This window comes from Podarcis tiliguerta (genome assembly GCF_965153285.1).
Source record: "Podarcis tiliguerta genome assembly, chromosome: 6".
Lineage (NCBI taxonomy): Eukaryota > Metazoa > Chordata > Lepidosauria > Squamata > Lacertidae > Podarcis > Podarcis tiliguerta.
In genome coordinates this window covers 40,415,787-40,435,793 of record NC_139539.1, presented here as the reverse complement: position 1 = coordinate 40,435,793, position 20,007 = coordinate 40,415,787, and the positions used below count along the sequence as shown (strand labels likewise).

The following is a 20,007-nucleotide window of genomic DNA, read 5'->3' as shown; positions in this document are numbered from 1 at the left end:
AATGGGTGGGGTGGAGAGAGAAGGGAAAAACATGATTCACATGGTTTAATAAAACATACTTCTTTATTTACAAACACAAATGCTACCATCACAGCAGTACTTTATGAATAACTAGCAACCAATCACACTATCTGGCAGGTTTTGTACAAGCTACAGGAATATCAAAATAATTAAAGCAAGCCTGAAAGAAAACTAAGCGATGGACACTGAAGTAGAGAAACCTGCAGAAGCTGGTTGGAATCCAGGACACCATATTATGCAGAGCAGGGATTGCTACCCAAGCAGCCTTCCCATCTTTGAATGGACTGGCAGGTAGAAAGTAGTAGGACTATACAGCGGAAGGCTGCACAGAACACCTGGTGGTTGGGGATGGCATAAATTATATCATACAGTAAAATATATGGGACTTCAAATCAATATTTTGAAGTTAGTTTGCACATTTTATCTCTGCATTTCCCAATGCATCCCATGGGCCAATTGAACCTCCTGTAAGATGTTCATGTATATTCTGGAGATTGGGTAGGCGGGGGGGGGGGGGAATAAATCTCCTGATTTAGGAGATTGATAAGAGTTTGGATAAACAACTGCAATGGCAAGAAAAGAAAATGCAGGATGCAACCTTTTCTAATACAGGCCCAGCCAAAAACGGAAATCTCTGGATGGCTTTGGATAGAACACAAAGCAGAAACATAAATGACTTAAGCAGTGTATTCCCATGTTTTGTGTGCAGATTCATCTAAACATTCCCAGGGAGATGCTCATTTGCCTGGCACATCCTCGAGTGGAGAGAAAACGAGCGTCTCTTGAGCTATAGAAGTCCAGCATGGAAACATGCTGAGACGTGTGCCACTCATGCTTTGGCCCGACATCATCCCAACCCTCTTCTTTCTCTCTAGATATACGTCCACTGTGCCCTCCCTGGTTCTTGCAATCAGTATCCAATCAGTTATAAACCTCTTTGGAGTCATTTGGATTCCAAATGTCTGTTCCAAACCGGCAAAAGTAGGCAACCTGTAAGGTAAGTTGTCTTGCTGTATAAAGGGTACCTAAAAAGCATGTCTACCAAGTCAATACAAACCAGTGTGAATAATGCAGAGGAAATAATGGTGCAAAGAGTAGCTTGCTTAAACTAGCAACACTGCAATAGGAATGTGCTGGGATCCACAGCAGCATGATGGGTCTTCATGGAGACACGACAATCATCCTCTTGAGAACTGAATGATGCAACAGAAACTAAAAGACCTTAAACTTGGAGGCAAGCAGGTCTTCTCGTCCTGTGACAGACTTCATTGTACTTTGGGGAGCAAATGCAGACTAACCAGCAAAAAGCAGTTCCTTTCCATCAGGTTCTCTACAAATCTTCTTTCCTGAGAGTCAACAGTTTGTTCACTGTTAGCAGGAAGAGAGGATTGGGGGGGGGGCATTTTCCTCTTCCATAATTTGCATTTTCCTCTTTTTTTACTGTCCCCGGTAGCCAGGTCACTTGTCCTGACCATAGTAGCTTAAAGTCAGTCCATTATCTGACTGAATAAGGAAAGGTGAGGAAGGTTGGGAAGTCTTCATAATAGCTCTGAAATACCACCACCTGCTAAAAGAAACACCAAACCAAAAATCAGATATTTTTGAATATTAAAAAACAACATTTTTAAAAGGACTCTCACAGATACCTGCAACACCAGAAGCTGGATTGTACAAGACCACTCCCAACTGACGCAGAGAGGTTAAAGGGGAAGCTTTTGTCCAACATGTTATGATGCTTCATTTCTATGCTTCTGATTAGAAGTCTTTAAAAAGGTTTTTGAAAAAGGGATGTCAGAACTGGATAAGATCCTTGAGAAACTCAGTAATTCCCTGCCACTGGGATTTCTGCAAGCTTACCTGGTTTAAGTCTAGGGAATAAGGAAGTTGTACAGACTTGTGTTGTAGCTAGTAAGCACACTTGCTGTCTGTGAACTCTGCATGGGGAGAGGGAAGGGATTATTGAGGATGTGGAGCGCAGGCAGGCAGTTGAGGCAGGAGGTGTGCGATGATTACAGCTTGATATCAATTTATTATCTGTGATCTGTGCAAGGTAAGGAAGCAGCACAGTGTTCGGTCCTTTTCTGAGCTCAAATTTTTCAGAGACTAAAAAGCACAAGTTGAAATGTGCTTTTGAACAATGGAGTCTTGATATGGCTACTTACAAGTACATACCGAGACTAAAGCCATGTTTACAGTTATATCTTTTCCTGAATCAAGACAGTTGTATATAAATATGTTGCATGGCACTTGAGCCTAAGAAGGCTTTGAACCTCAATAGGAATAGAGCAGTAAGTCAGGGAGCTGCCTAACAGCTCAATCCCTCCTGGGAGTAGATGGCACTTCTGAGTGATTAAAATCATTAGGTTTGGGATGAGCCACGAGGAGGCAGCTTGTGTCTCCTCCAAGATGGAGCCTGGAATTCAAAATGGAACCTCAAACACTAAGGCCTAGTGGCTTGGACTGCAAGGCTTCCCACACAAACCAACAGAATGAACTTAAATAAACCCTTTTAAATCCTAAAGCAGGAAAGTTCCATAAGGAACTTTTTCTGGCACATTTTACTTAATAATAAGGGGGTTGTCAGTGGATGAGGCATTCAGTATCAAGATTTTTATGTCTGACGGTCTTGACTGAACACCAGCAAATGAAACAAATGACCTCTTGACAGCCACTCTCCCAGCAATGGTCCAAAGGAGGAAGCATATTTTTGCCACAAAACTCAACCCCATTTAAGGATGCCATGACTCTATAATAAAGCAGCCACCTAGCAGTAAGGACTACATTTGGATCGTGTGGTATTAAAATAAGGGATCTCTTTTCTCCCTTACAGTTTTTAAAATAGTATTTTCTTCAACCTTTTTTTAAAAGAAAAACATACCTTCATTCAAATCTGGTACAGCTGCTTACAAGTCACGAGAGGGATATTTCAGAGGCCTGTGGGCTGCCAGTTTGCTACCCCTGCTTCAAAATATTACACTTAAGGGAAAGCATGTTGCATAGGAGAAAAACCACCATTCAGTGGTAGATCACATGCTTTCCTTGCAAAAAGCCACGGGTCGAATCCATGGCATCTCCTGGTTAGGCAGAAAAGGACTTCTGCTTAATATCCTGGACAGCCACTGCCAGTCAGCAAGTACAATGCTGAGCTAGGACTAAGGGTTTGATGCACTCTAAGGTAGCTTCCTATTTTCCCCCAGAAAGTTGTTGAAGACAAGACAAGCATTTTCCTAAGCATTTTTAATCAACAACCAAAAACAGGCCAGAGCTTGACTGTGAAAAGCAGAGCACCTGCTCTACAGTTCACGCCTTGAGTGCGTCAACATTTCTGAATACAGAAGTTGTATCTGAGTCTAACAGAGGATACCCCAAAGCACCAATTTGACAGTAAGCCCACACCAGGAGGAAAGATGAAATACTGTTCTTCTGGCACAGGCATCCCGTTAACTTGGTTTCTTGCCTCCTCTCATGTGCAGGCATCTATTTCTGCATCAGCTTGCATGGTTCTGTAACACTCCCCAAATAAAGTCACAAAGACTTCATAGTTGCAAACTTCTAAACAAATCTATAAAATTGTGTGTGGTTTTTTTCTTTAAGGATTTGGCCGCTAATTCTGCTCTGTCCAAGTAATATGTTTGCATTGTCAAAAACATGAACAATTAATGGATGGTATCTGACTTCTTCAGAGCAGACTCATGGAAATCTATGGACTTAAGCTGGCAAATGTTAACTTGCCCATTCATTTTGATGGGCCTGTTTCAAGTATGATTTAGTCAGATACCACCCATACTTATTAACATGGTGGCTCTCCTGCATATACCTACTATAGTTTAAGATTTCAGAAAATGTGTAGCATGGTGCCATTTGATCTCAACCTCATTTCTGCAAAACTTCAAGGGTACCTTTTGGAGGGGAGGGGGTGTCTTACAAGAAGTTCTGCCACTGAGTACTTACTAAAACAGTTTTGTTGAGAAGCTACAGAACAAACATAAGTTAGCAGGAAAACAACAAATCAAACAGATTTCTGCTTTGGAAAGCTGCCACATTTTGTTCATTGCATCACTTGTAAGCAATAACTCAATGCATTTATTAATACTACAAAAGCAACTTAACAGGAGCAGAGCAGGAAGGACAATGAGCAAGCTGGGTAACACAGGACCAGCAGTGAGGGAAAGAAAGGGTTAAAAAAAATAGCTGTTCTGGAGATTATAAAAAAAAATTCACAGCAATAGCTGCTGAACTTCAAGGACATACAAAATTTTGCACATACATATCACATCTGAATCCCTATTACGTGTAACAATTTTTATATAAAATATGATCAAAAGTCACTTCCTATTCCTTGCAAAACCCATTTTCTCCTGCCTCCTTGAACTTTGTCAAACTGGGCAGAAAGCAGCTTCCCCAAATTTACACACAATTAGGGGGGTAAAATATGGGCATTGATCACCTGCATAGCACTGAAGTAATGGGATGTTGAACTCTCGCATTCAACTTACTGCCAGTATTATTGAACTTGCTTAGATAAAATACATAGAGCCAGTTTTAAAACTCTTGGTAGCAACCTTCCAACTAGCAAGCAACTGTCCAGAGCATGGATCCGTAATATGGACACATCACTAAATTTTCATAGGCAATGAAACTCAACCACAGTCACCAGAAATGCTACTGTGGGATAGCTACTCCCTTTTCCCCTTTAATCTTTTCTTTTTCTGAAGCATCAGATATTTCACAAGAGTGTCACGCAACAATATTTTAGCTGTGCATGCTCCCCATCATTTTTTATCTCTGCTTTGGACTCCAAACAGCCTTCACGACTAGCAAATTTGGGTTGTGCGGCGCCAATGATGCACAGTCCTAGGAGGAGAACCCGCAAGTTAATGGCTTGATGCCATTTCTGTATGACACGTCTTATTTTTCTCAGCCTTCGCGTTATTTACTTGATGTGCCTACAACTTGTGGGTGCCTATTGTTATTTGCGGCAACGAGGGCAACCGTCCTGTTCCAAGAAGCAAAATTTTGTCTGTCCTTGAAAGCAGAGCAGCTAAAACACTCAGCAAGCAAATGCCGTTTGGGGAGCTAAAGTGCTAAGGCTATGCCATGTCTGTACGAAGCAAGGTCACCAAGCAAGCAGACGCTCACGCTGGGTCCTTACCTGGCAAAGGCTGTCCCAGCTCCGCCTGCACTTTACCCTTCGCTGCTCCTTCCAGAGGTAAAGAACCTCTGTCCCCTTTGTAGAGTTTCGGTTTAAATGGAGAATCTTTCTCTTTACCTTTTGATCCTTTAGGCCTGCCTGCTTGCTTCTTCTTGGATTTACCATCTCCTTTCACACCCAGAAGCGGATGGACTTCTGCGAAGGAAGAGGCAGGTTTGGAACAGGAAGTACATTTTTTCAGTTTACAGTGCATTTACTCGCCCTGTGTACTTTGCAGATCTCTGAAGGCTCGTGCCATGACACAGGAAAGGGGACTTATGGCATTTTTCTCTTTTTTTAGAAATAAGAAAGGGAGAGCAGCGTTTCTGAATCATTTTAGGACAGTAGGATGAGCTGGAAGTTAGAATTAAGTTGAGTTTGCCAGCAGTTTGTTGTATAGAACCGAAGAATAAACTGGTCTACTCAGGTCAAGACAGCACCTGGTTCAGGTGCTTTAGAGGAAATGTATAACACCATAGGTTACTAAACAAGTACTTGAGCTAATTGACCATAATTTCCATTCAGTGGTCACAGATACGAGGAATGCCTATAATGAGGAGTGCAGCCAGGCAAAAATTCTAAGCACGTGAGGAAAGATTCAGTACTGTTAGCCCCAAGTGAGTAAGATAATGAGATATAAGAGGACAAGAAACATAGGGATCTTACTTGCTTAAATTAGGGTTGCCATACGCCTGGATTTTCCTGGATATAGTGGCTGTCGGAAGCAGTGTCCAGGTGGAAATTGCGGAAATGTCCAGGAAGATCTGGACGCATGGCAAACCCACGTTGGAAGTCTAGATTTTGCTGAATTCCCTTAAAAATAGTTCAACCACTTCATTCTTTTTTAAGATTTTGCAAAGCTCAACAACTTAGGGCAAAACTCTAAAAAAACTCAACAACTTTTGTGTTCGCTTCACTTTTTGAAATATGGCAACCCTAGCTTATCTAGCAGTTCAAACGCCCTGTCAATCGTAATGGCACAAGCTGAGAAAGGACTTATTTACCACTCACAGCCATTTTCGCTAAGTTCTAATATAATCTGAAGTTATGAAGATATTGGACAGCAGCAATGATAGCAATTCTCCCTCACCATCATTGGGTACTCCCTGCAGTTCTATGTTGGTTGTTTTAGGTTTCTTCTTTGGTGGCTGAGGTCCATCAGACAAAGACTGCCTCTTCTTTTCAGAGCCTATTCCCTCATCAGGTAAGGCGGTCTGCACTGCATCTGGTGGAGGACCATAAGGGTTTTCCTCCGGGTCTTCCACTTCAGGAGCAATAGGCAAGTACAACAAAGCTTTGGAGTCTTCCAATTCTTCATCGCTGCCAAGGAAAATTTATTTTTTCCCATTAAACACACAGAACTCATGCTACAGGATTGAAAAAATACACACAAACACAATTTTGTTCTTGTGTTCTTATCCAGAACAAGAGCTACACTGACCTCCAAAATTAGCCATTTAGACACACTCTACAGCAGGAATGGCTAACCCATGGCCCTTCAGATTTTGCTAACTATGACCCCCATTATCCCTGGCCATTGGCCACACTAGATCCAGAACTTCTCCTACAGGTCATTTTGACTGGTGGGTGGGGCTGCTCACCTGTAAATCATATGGAGGTCAGGTGATTCAACTTCAAAGGTAGAATCTGAAATGTCCTCTCCGTTCTTCCTTTGCAGCCTGGTTTGAATTCAAGCTGAGTTGTAAAGGAAGAACTGGGAGCATTTCTAAGCAACTCTTCCTTTCCATATGCAATTGGGCCCTTTTTGAATTTGGCATCTTTTTCTGTTGCTGCAGGATGACAGAAAAAGGAGCCAAATTCAAGAAACACCGAACTCTACTAGAAGCTGTAAGGAAAGAACCAAGTTTACCTGTCGAGTGACATCAGGTGATGGTCAGGTGGCTATGATTTGAGCCAAACCACACAGCAGCCCAATGGGAAGGCCTGGGGAGCCTAAATAGGTTCATAGGGAGCCTCTGCCTTGCTCATATGAAAAGATATGCATATTTACTCTGCAATCCTAACTGGCCTAGCCAGGGAGAGTCTTACTGAACACAGGGTGACTTTCTTCAGAGTAAGCCTGCACAGAACTGCACTGTTCATCTATTAAAACCCGTAACTAAGATTTCTTTAATTAGTTGACAGTCCTAGTGAACATATCTTTTTAGTGATCAGCAAATATTTATTGTGCGCAGTCTTTCAACACCCTCGCCGCCGCCACATTCACCTGCTACAAAAAGCAGCAATGGGATCTACACTGGTGACGTCCACTTCCTCATCCTCCGCAGCATCAGCACCTGATAACCAAAGAAATTCTAAATCATAAGTTGGCAGCAACAGAGAGGTCTCATTGCCAAGCTTCATCTAATGCCTAAATAAGCCCTATGTCACAAAATTAAACTCATGCTGTTCTGATGCCTAACTTCTTACAAAATAATTGGCAATGGGAAAAAATGGCAATGAGAAGTGAGCCTCTTTTCTTCTCCAGACTTTTTTTTAAAAAATCCTGCTGTATACTTACCTTGTTTGGCACCACCACAAATCTGTGCTTTTATTGCCTTACATTCAACCTTGTTTCCCTAGCAACAGCTATGACATGTCATGAATTACTGAAGCTTGTTTGCCTAGGTACATTGTTAAAACATAAATCTTGCAAAGGTGAAAATTAAGTGGAATGTGAGCCTTTGCACCGACTTCAGTAATTAAGTCCCCTTTTTCCAAATACTAGGAAGTACCTGCTTAATTCTGCAGGACTGCGGTTTGTGTCGGACCAGATTGCAGCTAAATCAGCTGTCAGTGAACAAGCCATTAAGCACCAGCAGTAGTTTTAAATGCCCACAGAACCTTGATCAGTAGGATAACAACTCTCTGAAGACATCAAACAGATGGCTACTAGAAGTCTGGAAGTAAAGAATCGGAACAAGAATTCTTGCTTGGCTGAAAAATGCAACAGATAACTAGGGAAGAACAGAAGACAAGAACCTTGGACTGCAAGAACCCACGAGTATAGGAAGTAAGGACTGAAGACAATATAAGCATCAGTAACGGAAGACTCATCAGCACCACTGGAAAGGAAGTCTAGGGTGCTCAGCCTTCCTAGATGCAAAGGCATTCTCTGGAAACAAAACTAAATGAAAATTACCTAGCGGGTAGTTTGGGTACTGGAATAATTAACCTGGGATCCCAAAACAGCACAGAATAAGGAGTAGTAGCGGCAAAAACTAGAAACAGTTTGCTAACCCTTATACTAGACGGGCCGTGAAATGGGTCTTGATATGTGGCCTATAGATTCAAAGGCTCAAGCTGTGTTAAATCAGAAGAACTGTTAAATTTGTATCTCACACCTTGAATACAAAATGTTCCTGAGGTGGACAAGATACAAAAAAATACTAATACCGTATTGGCCTAAATATAAGCCACACCCAAATATAAGCCGCACCTTTAAAATTGGGGGGGGAGGGGAAAGACAAAAAGGAAAAATACCCGAATATAAACTGCTCCTTTCCTCGCTGCTCCTGGCTGCATACTGGGCCGGGGTGGGGGGGAGCCGCATTGCGTTGCCAGTGGCCTTTCCTCTTCATTGCTCTCTCCCTTTCCGGCTTTGGGTTAGAGGACGTGGGACCGGTGCCACTTTGCCACACTCCTGGCTGCATACCGTAAGGTTGCAAATATAAGCCACACTTAAACTTTTCACGGTTGGAATTTGGGGGGAAAGTGTGGCTTATTTTAAGGCCAATACGGTATATCATCAAACTCAGAAAGGGCATCACTGGTTATTGCGTTTTTTACTCTGCCATTCACACACAGTTTGAGAGAATAATACTGAGGTGCTTTTTGTACCTCAGTATTATCTTGTACCCTGATGTGCACCAAGAGGCGAAGATTGCTTGCACCTCCAGTTCTGGGGGCAGAGGAAGGGGGTAATCTGGGCTGATGCTACACAATAAGGATGCAAAGCTATACACAGTCCATATACTTTTACACTGGGCAATTTCAGTCAATGCATTCTTTACCTGTCTGCTCTGGCTCGCTCTTATCTTCATCTTCTATGTCAAACTCAGACTCTCGCTCTTCATATTCTACATTTTCATCCAGTTCCTTAAAATCAGGTGCAAAGGCACTCCAGTTTTCCTAAGCCACAAATCCAAAGAACATTTTACGTTCGTGCCCTGGTACAGCAGCTATATAATCACACCCGAGCTATGCACCAAAGTGCCACAAACCATGTGCGACATCATAGGACCAGTCCTTCTTTGAGATACAGAGTCACAAGGCCTACTAAACAAGAGGGCTAGTTACTTGTTTTACGTAACGTGAAATCAGGATCTCTTTCATCTCTTCCCATTTTTCTTCTCTCTTCAGTGAAAATCATTCTTGCAACCCTCTGGCTACAAACAGTTTTTTTATCAGTATTGAAATTATTTGATTCTCTCTGGTATTTTTAGAAAGATGTTGGTCCTGCAGTGTAAAAGCTTATGCAAATAATGGCAAAAAATAAAACCAGAATGACCAATGAAATAAGGGTCATCCAGGGAAATTAAAGTGTAGAAATGGAAGAAAATGCATCAGTACTACTTACCACTTGATTTTGAGCCCATATGGATACTACACCACTGGAAATAGAAGCGATGATGGGTCGGACAGGATGCCACTAGATTATACCAGAAAGAGGGAAGAAAAGTGGTACATTTTTTAAAATACAGTCTGGCCCAAAGCCGTGAATCCTGTTAGAAGGAGGCAATGCAGTACTTACTGCCACATCTAGCAACAGCTCTCCCCTTGTGCCATGGAGGATTTTCACTAAGTTCCCAATGCTCTTCTCCCAGATGTACAAAGCATGCTGACGTGCTGACCCTGCAACAATGTACTCCCCATCGCCAGAGAAACAGCATTTCTTCCAAGGCGTCCTGTAGAAATAGCAATTAACAGAACCTTGTTCAAGTGTACACTAGGGAGAAGCAAGGGTTCAAAAGAATTGCAATTGTTAAATGATGATGATGCATAGCTGGAAGTGGGCTTCTCTGAAACCGCAAATAGTAAATTCCACAATGCAAGTTATACAAATCGGTCAAGTCAGGATACATCCCCCAAAATAACTTCTTTGATCTTAAGTCTCACGCAAACAAATCTAAAACAAAATAAGAAAGCTTGAAAAACTATATGCAGGTTGCCGTTGCTTCACTTGCCTTGCTATTGCGTTGTTGCAGACTTTGATGCTGTGTTCAGTCGCTTTTGTAAGCAACCAGAACTGATGTGAACTTATAGAAAAATATAATAATAAGACAGTAGCTGGTGCAGAGGAGCGACTTAAAAACTGTGAGAAGGACCTGGCTGGCAGCTAAGCAAGGAACTGTCAACAACTCCCATCATTCCATCTGGCTGCTTCAAAGGGAGCATTGAGATGAGCCCCCGTCCCCACCAGCCTAGCAAAAACCAGTTCTATCTTCATTAGCAGCCAAACAACCTAGCTGCATCAGAGGGAAAGGTGAGATAGCAAAACACCCCCAAATGCCACATGCCCACCCCGTTGCCCCCACCCACAGACGACTGGCCATGACTATCTTAGTTTCCTCTTCCCAGACTATGAGTTTTCTGTTCTGCAGGGCATTTGAAGGCTTTAACTGTAGTGCATCTTAGTGGTTTTAGATCTGCTAACCGATGGCTGTTTTAAGCTCCTGTGATCTGTGTTGCATTTTATTGTGCTGGCTTTTTGCATTTGGGTTTCATCCTGGGTTGGAAATTTAAGATTGACTGCAGGTTTTACAATATAATTGTTATGTTTTAAATCAACTTGTACAATGCCTAGAAAACTTGTTTATGAAGTGTTTAACAACTAGAAGAAATAATAGCAATAATGAAGATTTAAAACTTTTAACTGCCTTGGGTGCACTGGCAGAAAGATGTTTTATAAATGTAGTAAAGGCAGCAATTAATCCAAACACTGCCCTGTCTATGAATCTCAGGCTTCTCTTTACACTACATGATGCTATGTTAGAGATTATATTTTGAATTTAAGTAAAAAAAAATACAGCCTATTTTTTGGATTACAGAAGACTCATCTCTCTCTCTCTCTCTCCCCCCCCCCCATTCAAAAAGTAATTGTGGACAGTGTTGCACAATATAGAAAGGGGATCCTGCTTTACTGCAGAAGAAAGGGCTCTGAGAGCCAGGAAGCAGGCAATCTGGACCTAGTTCCTTTGGAACAACAACACTCAGGGTCTTTAGGGGGTAGAATGCTTGTTTTTCAAGCTTCGGGAAATGAAGTTATACCAGAGGACAAACTAGCAGTAGGGCCTTTGAATACTGAAACGCACATGCCCCTGACTCAAGACAGATAATTCCTACCTGTTCACCAAGTCCTGCAGCTTTTGCATTGGCTCTGGTTCTCCATCTCTACCACAAGTCAAGATTTCCCGACCGTCATAAACTCTGATTATGCGATCAGCAGTATTTATTAGAAAGCAACTAAGGGAGGGGAAAGAGATACAAAATGCTGTAATACCATTCATTCCAAATATACTGCTGAGCCACTGTGCTCCAGCAGGTTATATAAGAAATAGGATAAACCCATAGACCAGGATCCTAGTATTATTATTAATATTTCATTGAATTTATTTGTTACACTTCCACCCAAGCCTCTAGGTGATATACAGTAAGAGTTAATTAAAAGCATCCAATATAGCAATATCACTGTACAGTAAACTAATTAAAACTAAATCACCAGTAAGACTAAAAAGTAATGAAACTCTTACCCCTACAAGCACAAGCACTGGCAAGTTAATCAAGTACAAACTAAGACCAAAGGTACAACCAAATAGCTCCTTTAGGCCTTCCCAAGGACAATGTTATTTGAACAGCAGCTCTCCATGTATGAAAGAGTCAAAGTCTTCAACTCACCTTCCTTTTCGAGCAAACTCTATAGATTTAATAGCTGTAGTATTGCTGGTTCCTGTAGTTACTCTGAAGGAAGCAACAAGGTCCTGAGTGTCTGTCTTTAAGACCAAGATCTAACAACGTAAGTAAAAATAAATCAGGTAACTTTTACTGTGACCTTTTCACCACATACACTTCTTGTTTAGAGTTCATAAGGAAAGGCAATAAAAGTCTGCGCAGACATCAAAGTGTGCTATTAAAAGTCAGTCCTGTCAGTGATTTATGAGACAACTAAGCAAGGAACCATGTCTTCCTCTCTCATCAATAAAAAGGAGAGGTTAGTGGCAAGTTCAACACCAGCAACACCATCAATTTAAGACAGTGAAATCCAATGGAGCAGGTATGGAATTAGAGTAGACAATCTCTGTGCAGCAACTGCATGCAATTCATTCTCTAAAATGGGATCTGTCCAAAAGAAAAAGTCCCATGATGACATTGTTCACTACATTAAATTCTGAAGGTTTCTTGGACACAGACGGGTGCGGGGTGGGGAATTTCAAAGAATTTGGGCTGTTTATTTAAATAGGAAATGTTATGAAGTTACACAGTTAGTATCTGATTCAGTTCACAGCAGATATGTCAGAGCGCCTAAGCTGAATTCTTCATTAAAAAAATATAAGTGTTCATTAGAAATGTAAAGAAGCCAGCAACTGCATACACAGCAAGAACTGGTAGGGAAGAATGTCAATAATGTAGATCAAGCAATGGTGGTGTACAAAAGGGTGCCAAGGTGTGTGTGTGTGTAATTCTCTCACATCCATCCATGGGTTGAATGTGGCATACACAAACTATAATCAAGGCACTATGGTGCAGTTGTCTGTGACCCTCACATGTTAACAACCTTTCATTTCTGAATAAGATAAATTTTTTTTCTGCATAGTCTATTTTAGATAATGTGTACCCAGCTGCTTCATCAAAGCTGAAATAAATTTTGCTTAGAATCATGATATTCCTGGAATATTTTGAGCTGAGAGAGAGAACCAAGACAGCAATAAAGGGAAGCCCGTTTCTTCTATTTACAACACTTCTAAGGCAAGTCATACAAATTAGATAACTGAACCCGCTACCCACCAAATATTAGTTTAGTGAGTTCTCACCTTCCCTTTAGCATTCCCCGTGTAGATATATTCCCCTCGCCGGTCAAAAGAAGCCACCACATTCAGATCAGAATCATCATCCACTGGTAGGACAACATGTTTTGAATCAGACAATGTTAGCATGACAGGTGCAGACTTCATTGGACATACCAACACCCTGTTTCTAAACAAATAGAAACCAACAAGAAACAAAAAAAGAAATTCTCAAATTTTCTATTTTCTTACCTGGTGTCTCTTTTGTAACAGGGGGAAAAGGGGTGGGCTAAAAGGAGGTTTCTAAGGATGCAGGAACTTTGTGTATGCCTGAAAGCAGAGGCTGCAGAGCTAGAGATCAGCGAGGACAAGAAAAGAGAGAGAACACAGAGATGAGGGGGATGGGATCAAGGCAGGGAAAGCCCTCTGGGCAAAAGGCTTAGGGATGCAGACAAGACACTGCAGATAGAAAGCAGAAGCTTGGCAGAGCCCTTTCTTGCATGAGGTGTCTGCATCTTTTTCTTTAGAATTATGGTGGTCTTCCACAAATGCAAATTAATGCAGATTTAATCTATTACTTGGCTACTATTCTTCAATCACATGGTAGTCATGCTTTAAAACAAGTAGCAGCATATTGAATTGGGCTATAAAGATGGCCACCCACTAGGATTAAGAGTCTCTGCATGTACAACTATCTGTGCAAAGATCCCCTCAATGCCAGATGTCAGGAGGTGGGAGTGGGAAGTGAGCAGTCAATTGTCTCAGACTGCACGGCAGGATCCCAGTACCCCTCTTCATGTATTGGCTATATGCATGGAGGGGCCACTTCTGAAGACTGCTATTGAACTATCACCAGCATATTGATGACTTCCAAGAACAAAGCTTCAGATAATCTCTCGTAGTGGAGGAATTCAGCACCACGCTGGGATGATGATCAGCACAAGCATTTCTGATTGCCAGACCTAAGGACCCCTCGTCTCCTCCCCCTGCACGCTGTTATGGGGGTTCTCCCAACTGCTCCCCTCTAAACTGATTTGAGGGCTGTGTTGTAGGAGGTAGGACCCCTGTTGTGCTAGTAGGACTTGTTGTATGGGCTCCCATATTTTGTTGAATATGGCCCACAGTAAAGAACTGTGTTGAATAAGGCAAATGATGACATATAATCTTGACTAGAATACGGTAGGCAAGAAACCATTCGGTTTTCAAAGACTGCTCTAGGGAAAGGTCTTTGTTAGTATTACTTACTGATCGCGGGGATGGTACTGGACTTTCAGGATCGGAGAAGGGAAACGAAACCTCTGGTCACAATCACCAGTCAGAACATCCCACTGAGATACCATATTATCAGTTGACGCACTCACCAATTTGTGGCCATCTCGACTCCAACTGGAAGAGAAAGTTAAAGATTGCAACCTTTGTTTTGTTGCTATCCCCACAAATATTATTTAAAATGGTCAGAGCTACTGGCTCATAATATGCTTTCAAATCAAAAGAGTGTTCTATCAACGGAACACCCAAGTAAATGTATTTAAACTGGGGTGCCAGTATACAGAACTGATCAGTTAGATTATCTGTTTTTGGGACTATTATTTTAACCACACTGAAGTGAATAGTGCTCTATACTGCAACTCAAGCTAAATTTACTCAGATACCAATGCATTTATAGCAGAGCCGAATGGTGATTGTAAAATATCTTGAAACAAAGCATTTGTAATAAAAAATACTTTATGGCTTTTGCACTAAAAAGCCTACAAAACCCACAAACACTAGATACAGCAAAACACTGAGGGGTTTTTTTCTACTGTGTGTTATTAAAAAAATCCAACAATGAGGTCCTGAAGTAACCAATAAAAAGTAACAAGCGAAATATTTCTAGAATGATGAAGTTCAAATTCAAAAAGTTATCCGTGCTGGAAAATGGAAGTTATTTATTTATTTAAGGCTTATATTCTGCAGTTTCCCAGCAGGTGGATGCAAAGCAGCCAGGATCAAAGGAAAGGATAATTTCATGAGCTCAAAGGGATTTAGACTTGTTTTTCTTTGATAGGAGCATCCCATGTTGTAAGTTAAACTGATTTTGAAACTGAAGTGTGTTTCAAAAGTAGTCTGTGATACAGAATGGAGCTCATCAATTCAAAGAAAAGATCAAAAGATCCACTGGGCGAGCATAAGCCCCTTGCAAGAATCTAAGAGGCAATTGGATTCTCAAGTCTATAGCTGTGATCCAAAGATACTGAATGCATGTGGGGAGGGGGGCATGAATCATCTGTGTAGCTGGATTTTTTTCCCTGCAGCAGCTTTCACTAGAAAGAGATGACTTTAAAAACCAACTTTCCTTTTTAGTGTAAACTTCATGCAGAGTTCAAGCTGTGTAAGTTTCAACTTGTGAAAATGATATTCTGAACACATGACATGCACACTGTGTTTTTTTACTTAAGCTGAGAGTATGCAATCAATAAATCATATTTAACTCATATCGAGATAATTTTCTTACCATAAAGAACAGACCGGGTGGATATGAGCACTTATGATTTTTGCTATGCCTCTTGTCAAGAAGTCCCAAATGACAATCCGACCATCATTACAACCTACTGCTAGAAGTGTACCCCACCTGTTAAAAGTACAAGTAAGGGCCATACTAATGCAGTCCAGTGTGCCATCAGCTTCCTGAAAACAATGAAAGGTATAAAAATCAATGTCAACCAATTTCACTTCAAAGCTATATAGCCAGTATGCTTCACACCTTTGAAATGTCTCAGGCAAAGTAAGGCCACTGCTATTTGAGAGATCACCTAGACACTGAAGGGAAAGTATGCACAAGATTAAAAATCAGAAGTTGAAGGGATAGACATGTTTTCCTGGTGCACTTTAACATACACCAAGTATCTACATTGCAGTTCAGCAAACATCTGCTTCCCGTCTTCAAACATAATAAAACCAAGTCACAAGCCAAACAACATTAGAATAGAATGTGTCAGCTTTGAGTGAAGGAGACATTTACCTCTGGATAGTTCTGTCCAAATGATTCTGAAATAAAACAGAAGTATAAAGCATGAAATAAGTTATACAGTACCACATTCTTTGTGTTATACAATACTTCAATTTTTTAAAAAAATGAAAGTATGCTGTTTATAATGAGAAATTTGATCCCAAATGTCAGGCATCGGCCCTTAACTCTCATCAGCTCCAGCCAGCACACCAAATGATCTAGAATGAGAACAGTTATATAGCCCAGTAACATCAGGAGGGCCACAGGTTCCCCACCACGGTTATAAATCAGTGGTGAGTGCTAAGTGGGCCCATAGTTCAAAATCTGGAGGTAGTTCTAGCAACAAAGCACAGATAACTAAAATATTCTTAACTTGGCAAGGTGGGTGCAAATCAGCTATCTAGGCAACAATAAAATAAGACTATAGAGCAGAATGTAAGTGCATGACATTTGATGTAAACATGCAGATGCCAAGCATTACAAAATTATCACAACTCTCTGTAAGAATAACCTCAGTATTACCTTGATGTAATAACCTTCAGAAAGAAAGGGCTCTGCTTCTAATCCTACTTATATGGGAAGTGAGGAAGGTAGAAGAAAAATATGTAAAGCCATGCTTATAGGGGCTTTGAATCTGGGGTGCTCACATTGTTTAGGCTACTTGTGTTAACCTATATTTTATGGTGCTTTATAATTACTGTTATTTTATTGCATCAATTGTGAGCCATCTAAATGTGTTAAAAATGGATGAAAGATAATAAATTTAATAAAATAAGGGTCAAACTATATACATTAAAATGCATCTTTGCACTGAATGTGCAGAATTCTTAAAAAGCAAATAACATCAACTGAGGGTGGGCTTACCATTCGTGGGATGCTAATGGGGGATTTCTTCCCAAAGTAGATACTGGTTTTAGAGGCAGGATTATTCTCAGGACAATAAAAGGTGGGGAAAGGGTTAAAATCCCTCGTGCCCCATCAGCTGATGCTATTTGCATTTTCAAAACTTTCTTAAATACAAAAGTGCATTTAATGCATTTAATGTCACATCCACTTTGACTCTCAGTTTTTCTCCTATTCAGGGGCTAGGACAGGTGTGGGGAACTTTGGTCCCACCACACACTGCTGAACTACAAGTCCCATAAACCCCAGTAAGTATGGCCAAGAGGCAGAGGTGATGAGCCCAAAAGGCTTCCCAGACCTGAACTAGCACTTAATGCAATGATTCCCCACTTTGTCGAGTAGACTGCTTTTTCTGGTTTTGTCTTCCCATGTAGCATGTGTCACGGACCACTTGCATAAATATCAAGAGGCAGTTGGCCTGCAAATACCTTTCCAAAATGTCAATAGTTTCTGCTTAAGATACAATAATTTTGCAAATTCATCCTTTGTATGTGTATGTGGGCACTTGCATGTGGATCCTCTTTCCTTTGGAACAGGCAGTACACCAGGTGTCAGTTTGATCCTTCCTAGGTCTTAAATCAAAAGCTAAAGAACCTAAATTATTCCCCTTCCCTACCGAGAATACACCAACTGAAAACAGGTTTAGAAATTAGTGAGACTGGTTAGGACTGGGCTGTAAATATGCCTAGGAAAAGCTCTGATCAAATTCTGAGAAACCTTTGAGCAGGATGGCAAACGGGTTAAAGTGAACCAGATCTTCCAGGGACAATGTGGGGTATCACAATGTTTCAGCACACTGAACGGGCAACGCTTATCTCGCACGTTAAAAATGTGTGATCCCTAGGGTGTACCCTAGACGCATAACCAAACGCTGGCCAGCACAAACACAGAAATAGTGTGGTGCTACACATGCTTGCTTAGAAGTAACAGCCACTATGTTCAGTGGGGCTGACTCACGGCTGTGTGAACAAATACTGCAGCCTGAAGAAACTTCTTTGGTCCCAAGACACTAGAAACCGAGTGGTCAAAACTGGCATGGCTGCCATGGCAACGGGACTGTCAGCTTGTTAGCAACAGGGCCTAGCAACAGGGCAGGCAGGAGGAAAGAAACCTGCCATGGGAAATCAAGCACCGCCATGACTTCAGGGTAGCAGTTTCTGCCAGTGGAGGAGGAGGAGAGGAAGAGGTGAGCAGCGAAGGTGGGCGACCACGAATTTACATGCCATTAAACCAGCCCCCAGGGCTGCATCCCCTGACTTGTTAGCTGATCATGAACTTAAAAGAGGTGTCAGTCGGTTTTACTCTGCCAAGAATTATGAAGCCGCGTTTTGTGCAAGGGGCGTGAGGAGGGGGACCTTCTCCCAGGAGCCGCCCCAGCCCAAGCGCTTCTCCGGCCCCTGGTCCGGGTCGGGTGCCCCGGCACTTCGTTGTCAAGTCCCAGGCGCCCCGGCCCCCTCGCGCAGCCCAGCCGCCCGCCCCGGCCCCCTCCCGCCCCACCAAAGGGAAGGGCCGAGGAGGGCTCGACACGACCATTTAAAAAGCCACGCACCCAGCAGTTCCAGATTCATCTTGGCCACTTTCTCGCTCCGTCCGATCCCGCTCCGGAACCAAGGACCCAGGGGTCCTCGCGCACACCCAGCCAAGGGGCCCGGCTTAAGGCTCAGCCTGACGCAACCGCAGCCCACTCGTTGCGCAGGGCTCCGGTCCGGCTTCCGAGTCACGCCGAACTCCGGGCCTCGACGCTCAACTTCATCGCTTCGGGACGGCGGCGAGCAGCGTCTCGGGGCAAACGGTTTGAGCGGCGTCAGGAGCAGGCAGTCGCCAGGGCAGCTACGAATCCCAGTCCGTCGAATAAAGAACACCGGCTCGAAACGAAGCAGCGTGCGCGAAGAGTTCCGGGAGGCGGGCGGCAGCGGAGGAGGAAACGGGGCTGGCGTAACGCATGTTATTCTAGGGCAGGTATGGGAACCTGCGTGCCTCCAAATGTTGTTGAAATCCGGCTGCAACCAGGTTATCCTGGCTGAGGCTGATGGGAGTTGTAACCCAACAAGATCTGGAGAGCACCCGGTTCACCTTCCTGGCCTGAAAGGGAAATCGAGAGGCATGTTGTGATAGCCGCAGGGCTTGTGGGGGAAAGGCATCTACTGAGCCGCCTTTTCTCTCCAGATTACAAATATCCATAGCTGTCAACTTTTCCCTTTTCTTGCGAGGAATCCTATTCGGAATAAGGGAATTTCCCTTTTAAAAAGGGGAAAGTTGACAGCTATGCAAATATCTGGAGAGAAAGAACTGAGATATTGAAAGCAAAGCAGGGTAGCTATGCTTGGGAAATGGCTTCTCAATCAGTGCTGTTAAATGCTGTATGTAAAGGTAGTAGAAGCAGCAGCTGTAACGTGTTTTGACATGATTTTATGCGGGTAGTTTTTAGACTTCCCTTCAAAGCAAATCCCAAATTTTCTTGTACCTCTTTCTGATAAACCACTGCCCTTACTGTCATATAACCTTACCACATATTCTGGAATTGTTTCAGCACCAGAAACACAACCCTTCTGTCTCTAGCAGTTAAATCTGTTGGGACATTTACTAAATATTTACTAACTTATATTGTTTCAGAAGCAGGTTCAAGACAGGCGGTTGCAGAGTAAATGAACACACCACGATGCAGCAAGCAGAAAGCATCTTTAGCTTTCCTTAAGTGGGTGGTGGTGATAACAGTGCTCCTTCTTGGGAGGGATATGAGTGATACAGTACATAAGTATTTCAATTTTATGGACGGTGCACTTTTTGAAGTTATGTTTATATGGAAAGTGGTATACAAATAAAGTGTAATCATTTGTAAAATGGTAAGAGTATCACAACACAAGACATCTTTTTCTGTAAACTGGCATACTTCTTTTTTC

The 20,007-nt window shown here is 42.2% G+C and overlaps 1 protein-coding gene across 5 annotated transcripts; it reads right to left on the bottom strand.

The window, feature by feature from the left end:
* Positions 1–44: 44 nt before the first annotated feature.
* On the bottom strand, positions 45–18,962 carry RBBP5 (RB binding protein 5, histone lysine methyltransferase complex subunit). 5 transcript variants are annotated; one of them, XM_083444462.1, is made up of 15 exons: positions 18,657–18,947; positions 16,217–16,242; positions 15,710–15,882; positions 14,461–14,601; positions 13,243–13,405; positions 12,110–12,219; positions 11,558–11,677; positions 9,966–10,119; positions 9,792–9,863; positions 9,226–9,343; positions 7,440–7,509; positions 6,303–6,532; positions 5,291–5,368; positions 1,879–1,955; positions 45–1,588 (listed from the first exon to the last, which is right to left on the bottom strand). In XM_083444462.1, exons 1-14 carry the CDS (start codon positions 18,673–18,675, stop codon positions 1,927–1,929), a joined length of 1,503 nt encoding a protein of 500 aa, XP_083300588.1. In that variant the 5' UTR covers positions 18,676–18,947; the 3' UTR covers positions 45–1,588; positions 1,879–1,926. The 5 variants fall into 5 exon arrangements, with proteins under 5 accessions (XP_083300588.1, XP_083300585.1, XP_083300586.1 ...); XM_083444459.1 differs by lacking the exon at positions 1,879–1,955 and having other exon boundaries at positions 5,174–5,368; positions 18,657–18,962; XM_083444460.1 differs by lacking the exon at positions 1,879–1,955 and having other exon boundaries at positions 45–1,585; positions 5,174–5,368.
* Between the last annotated feature and the right edge of the window lie 1,045 nt (positions 18,963–20,007).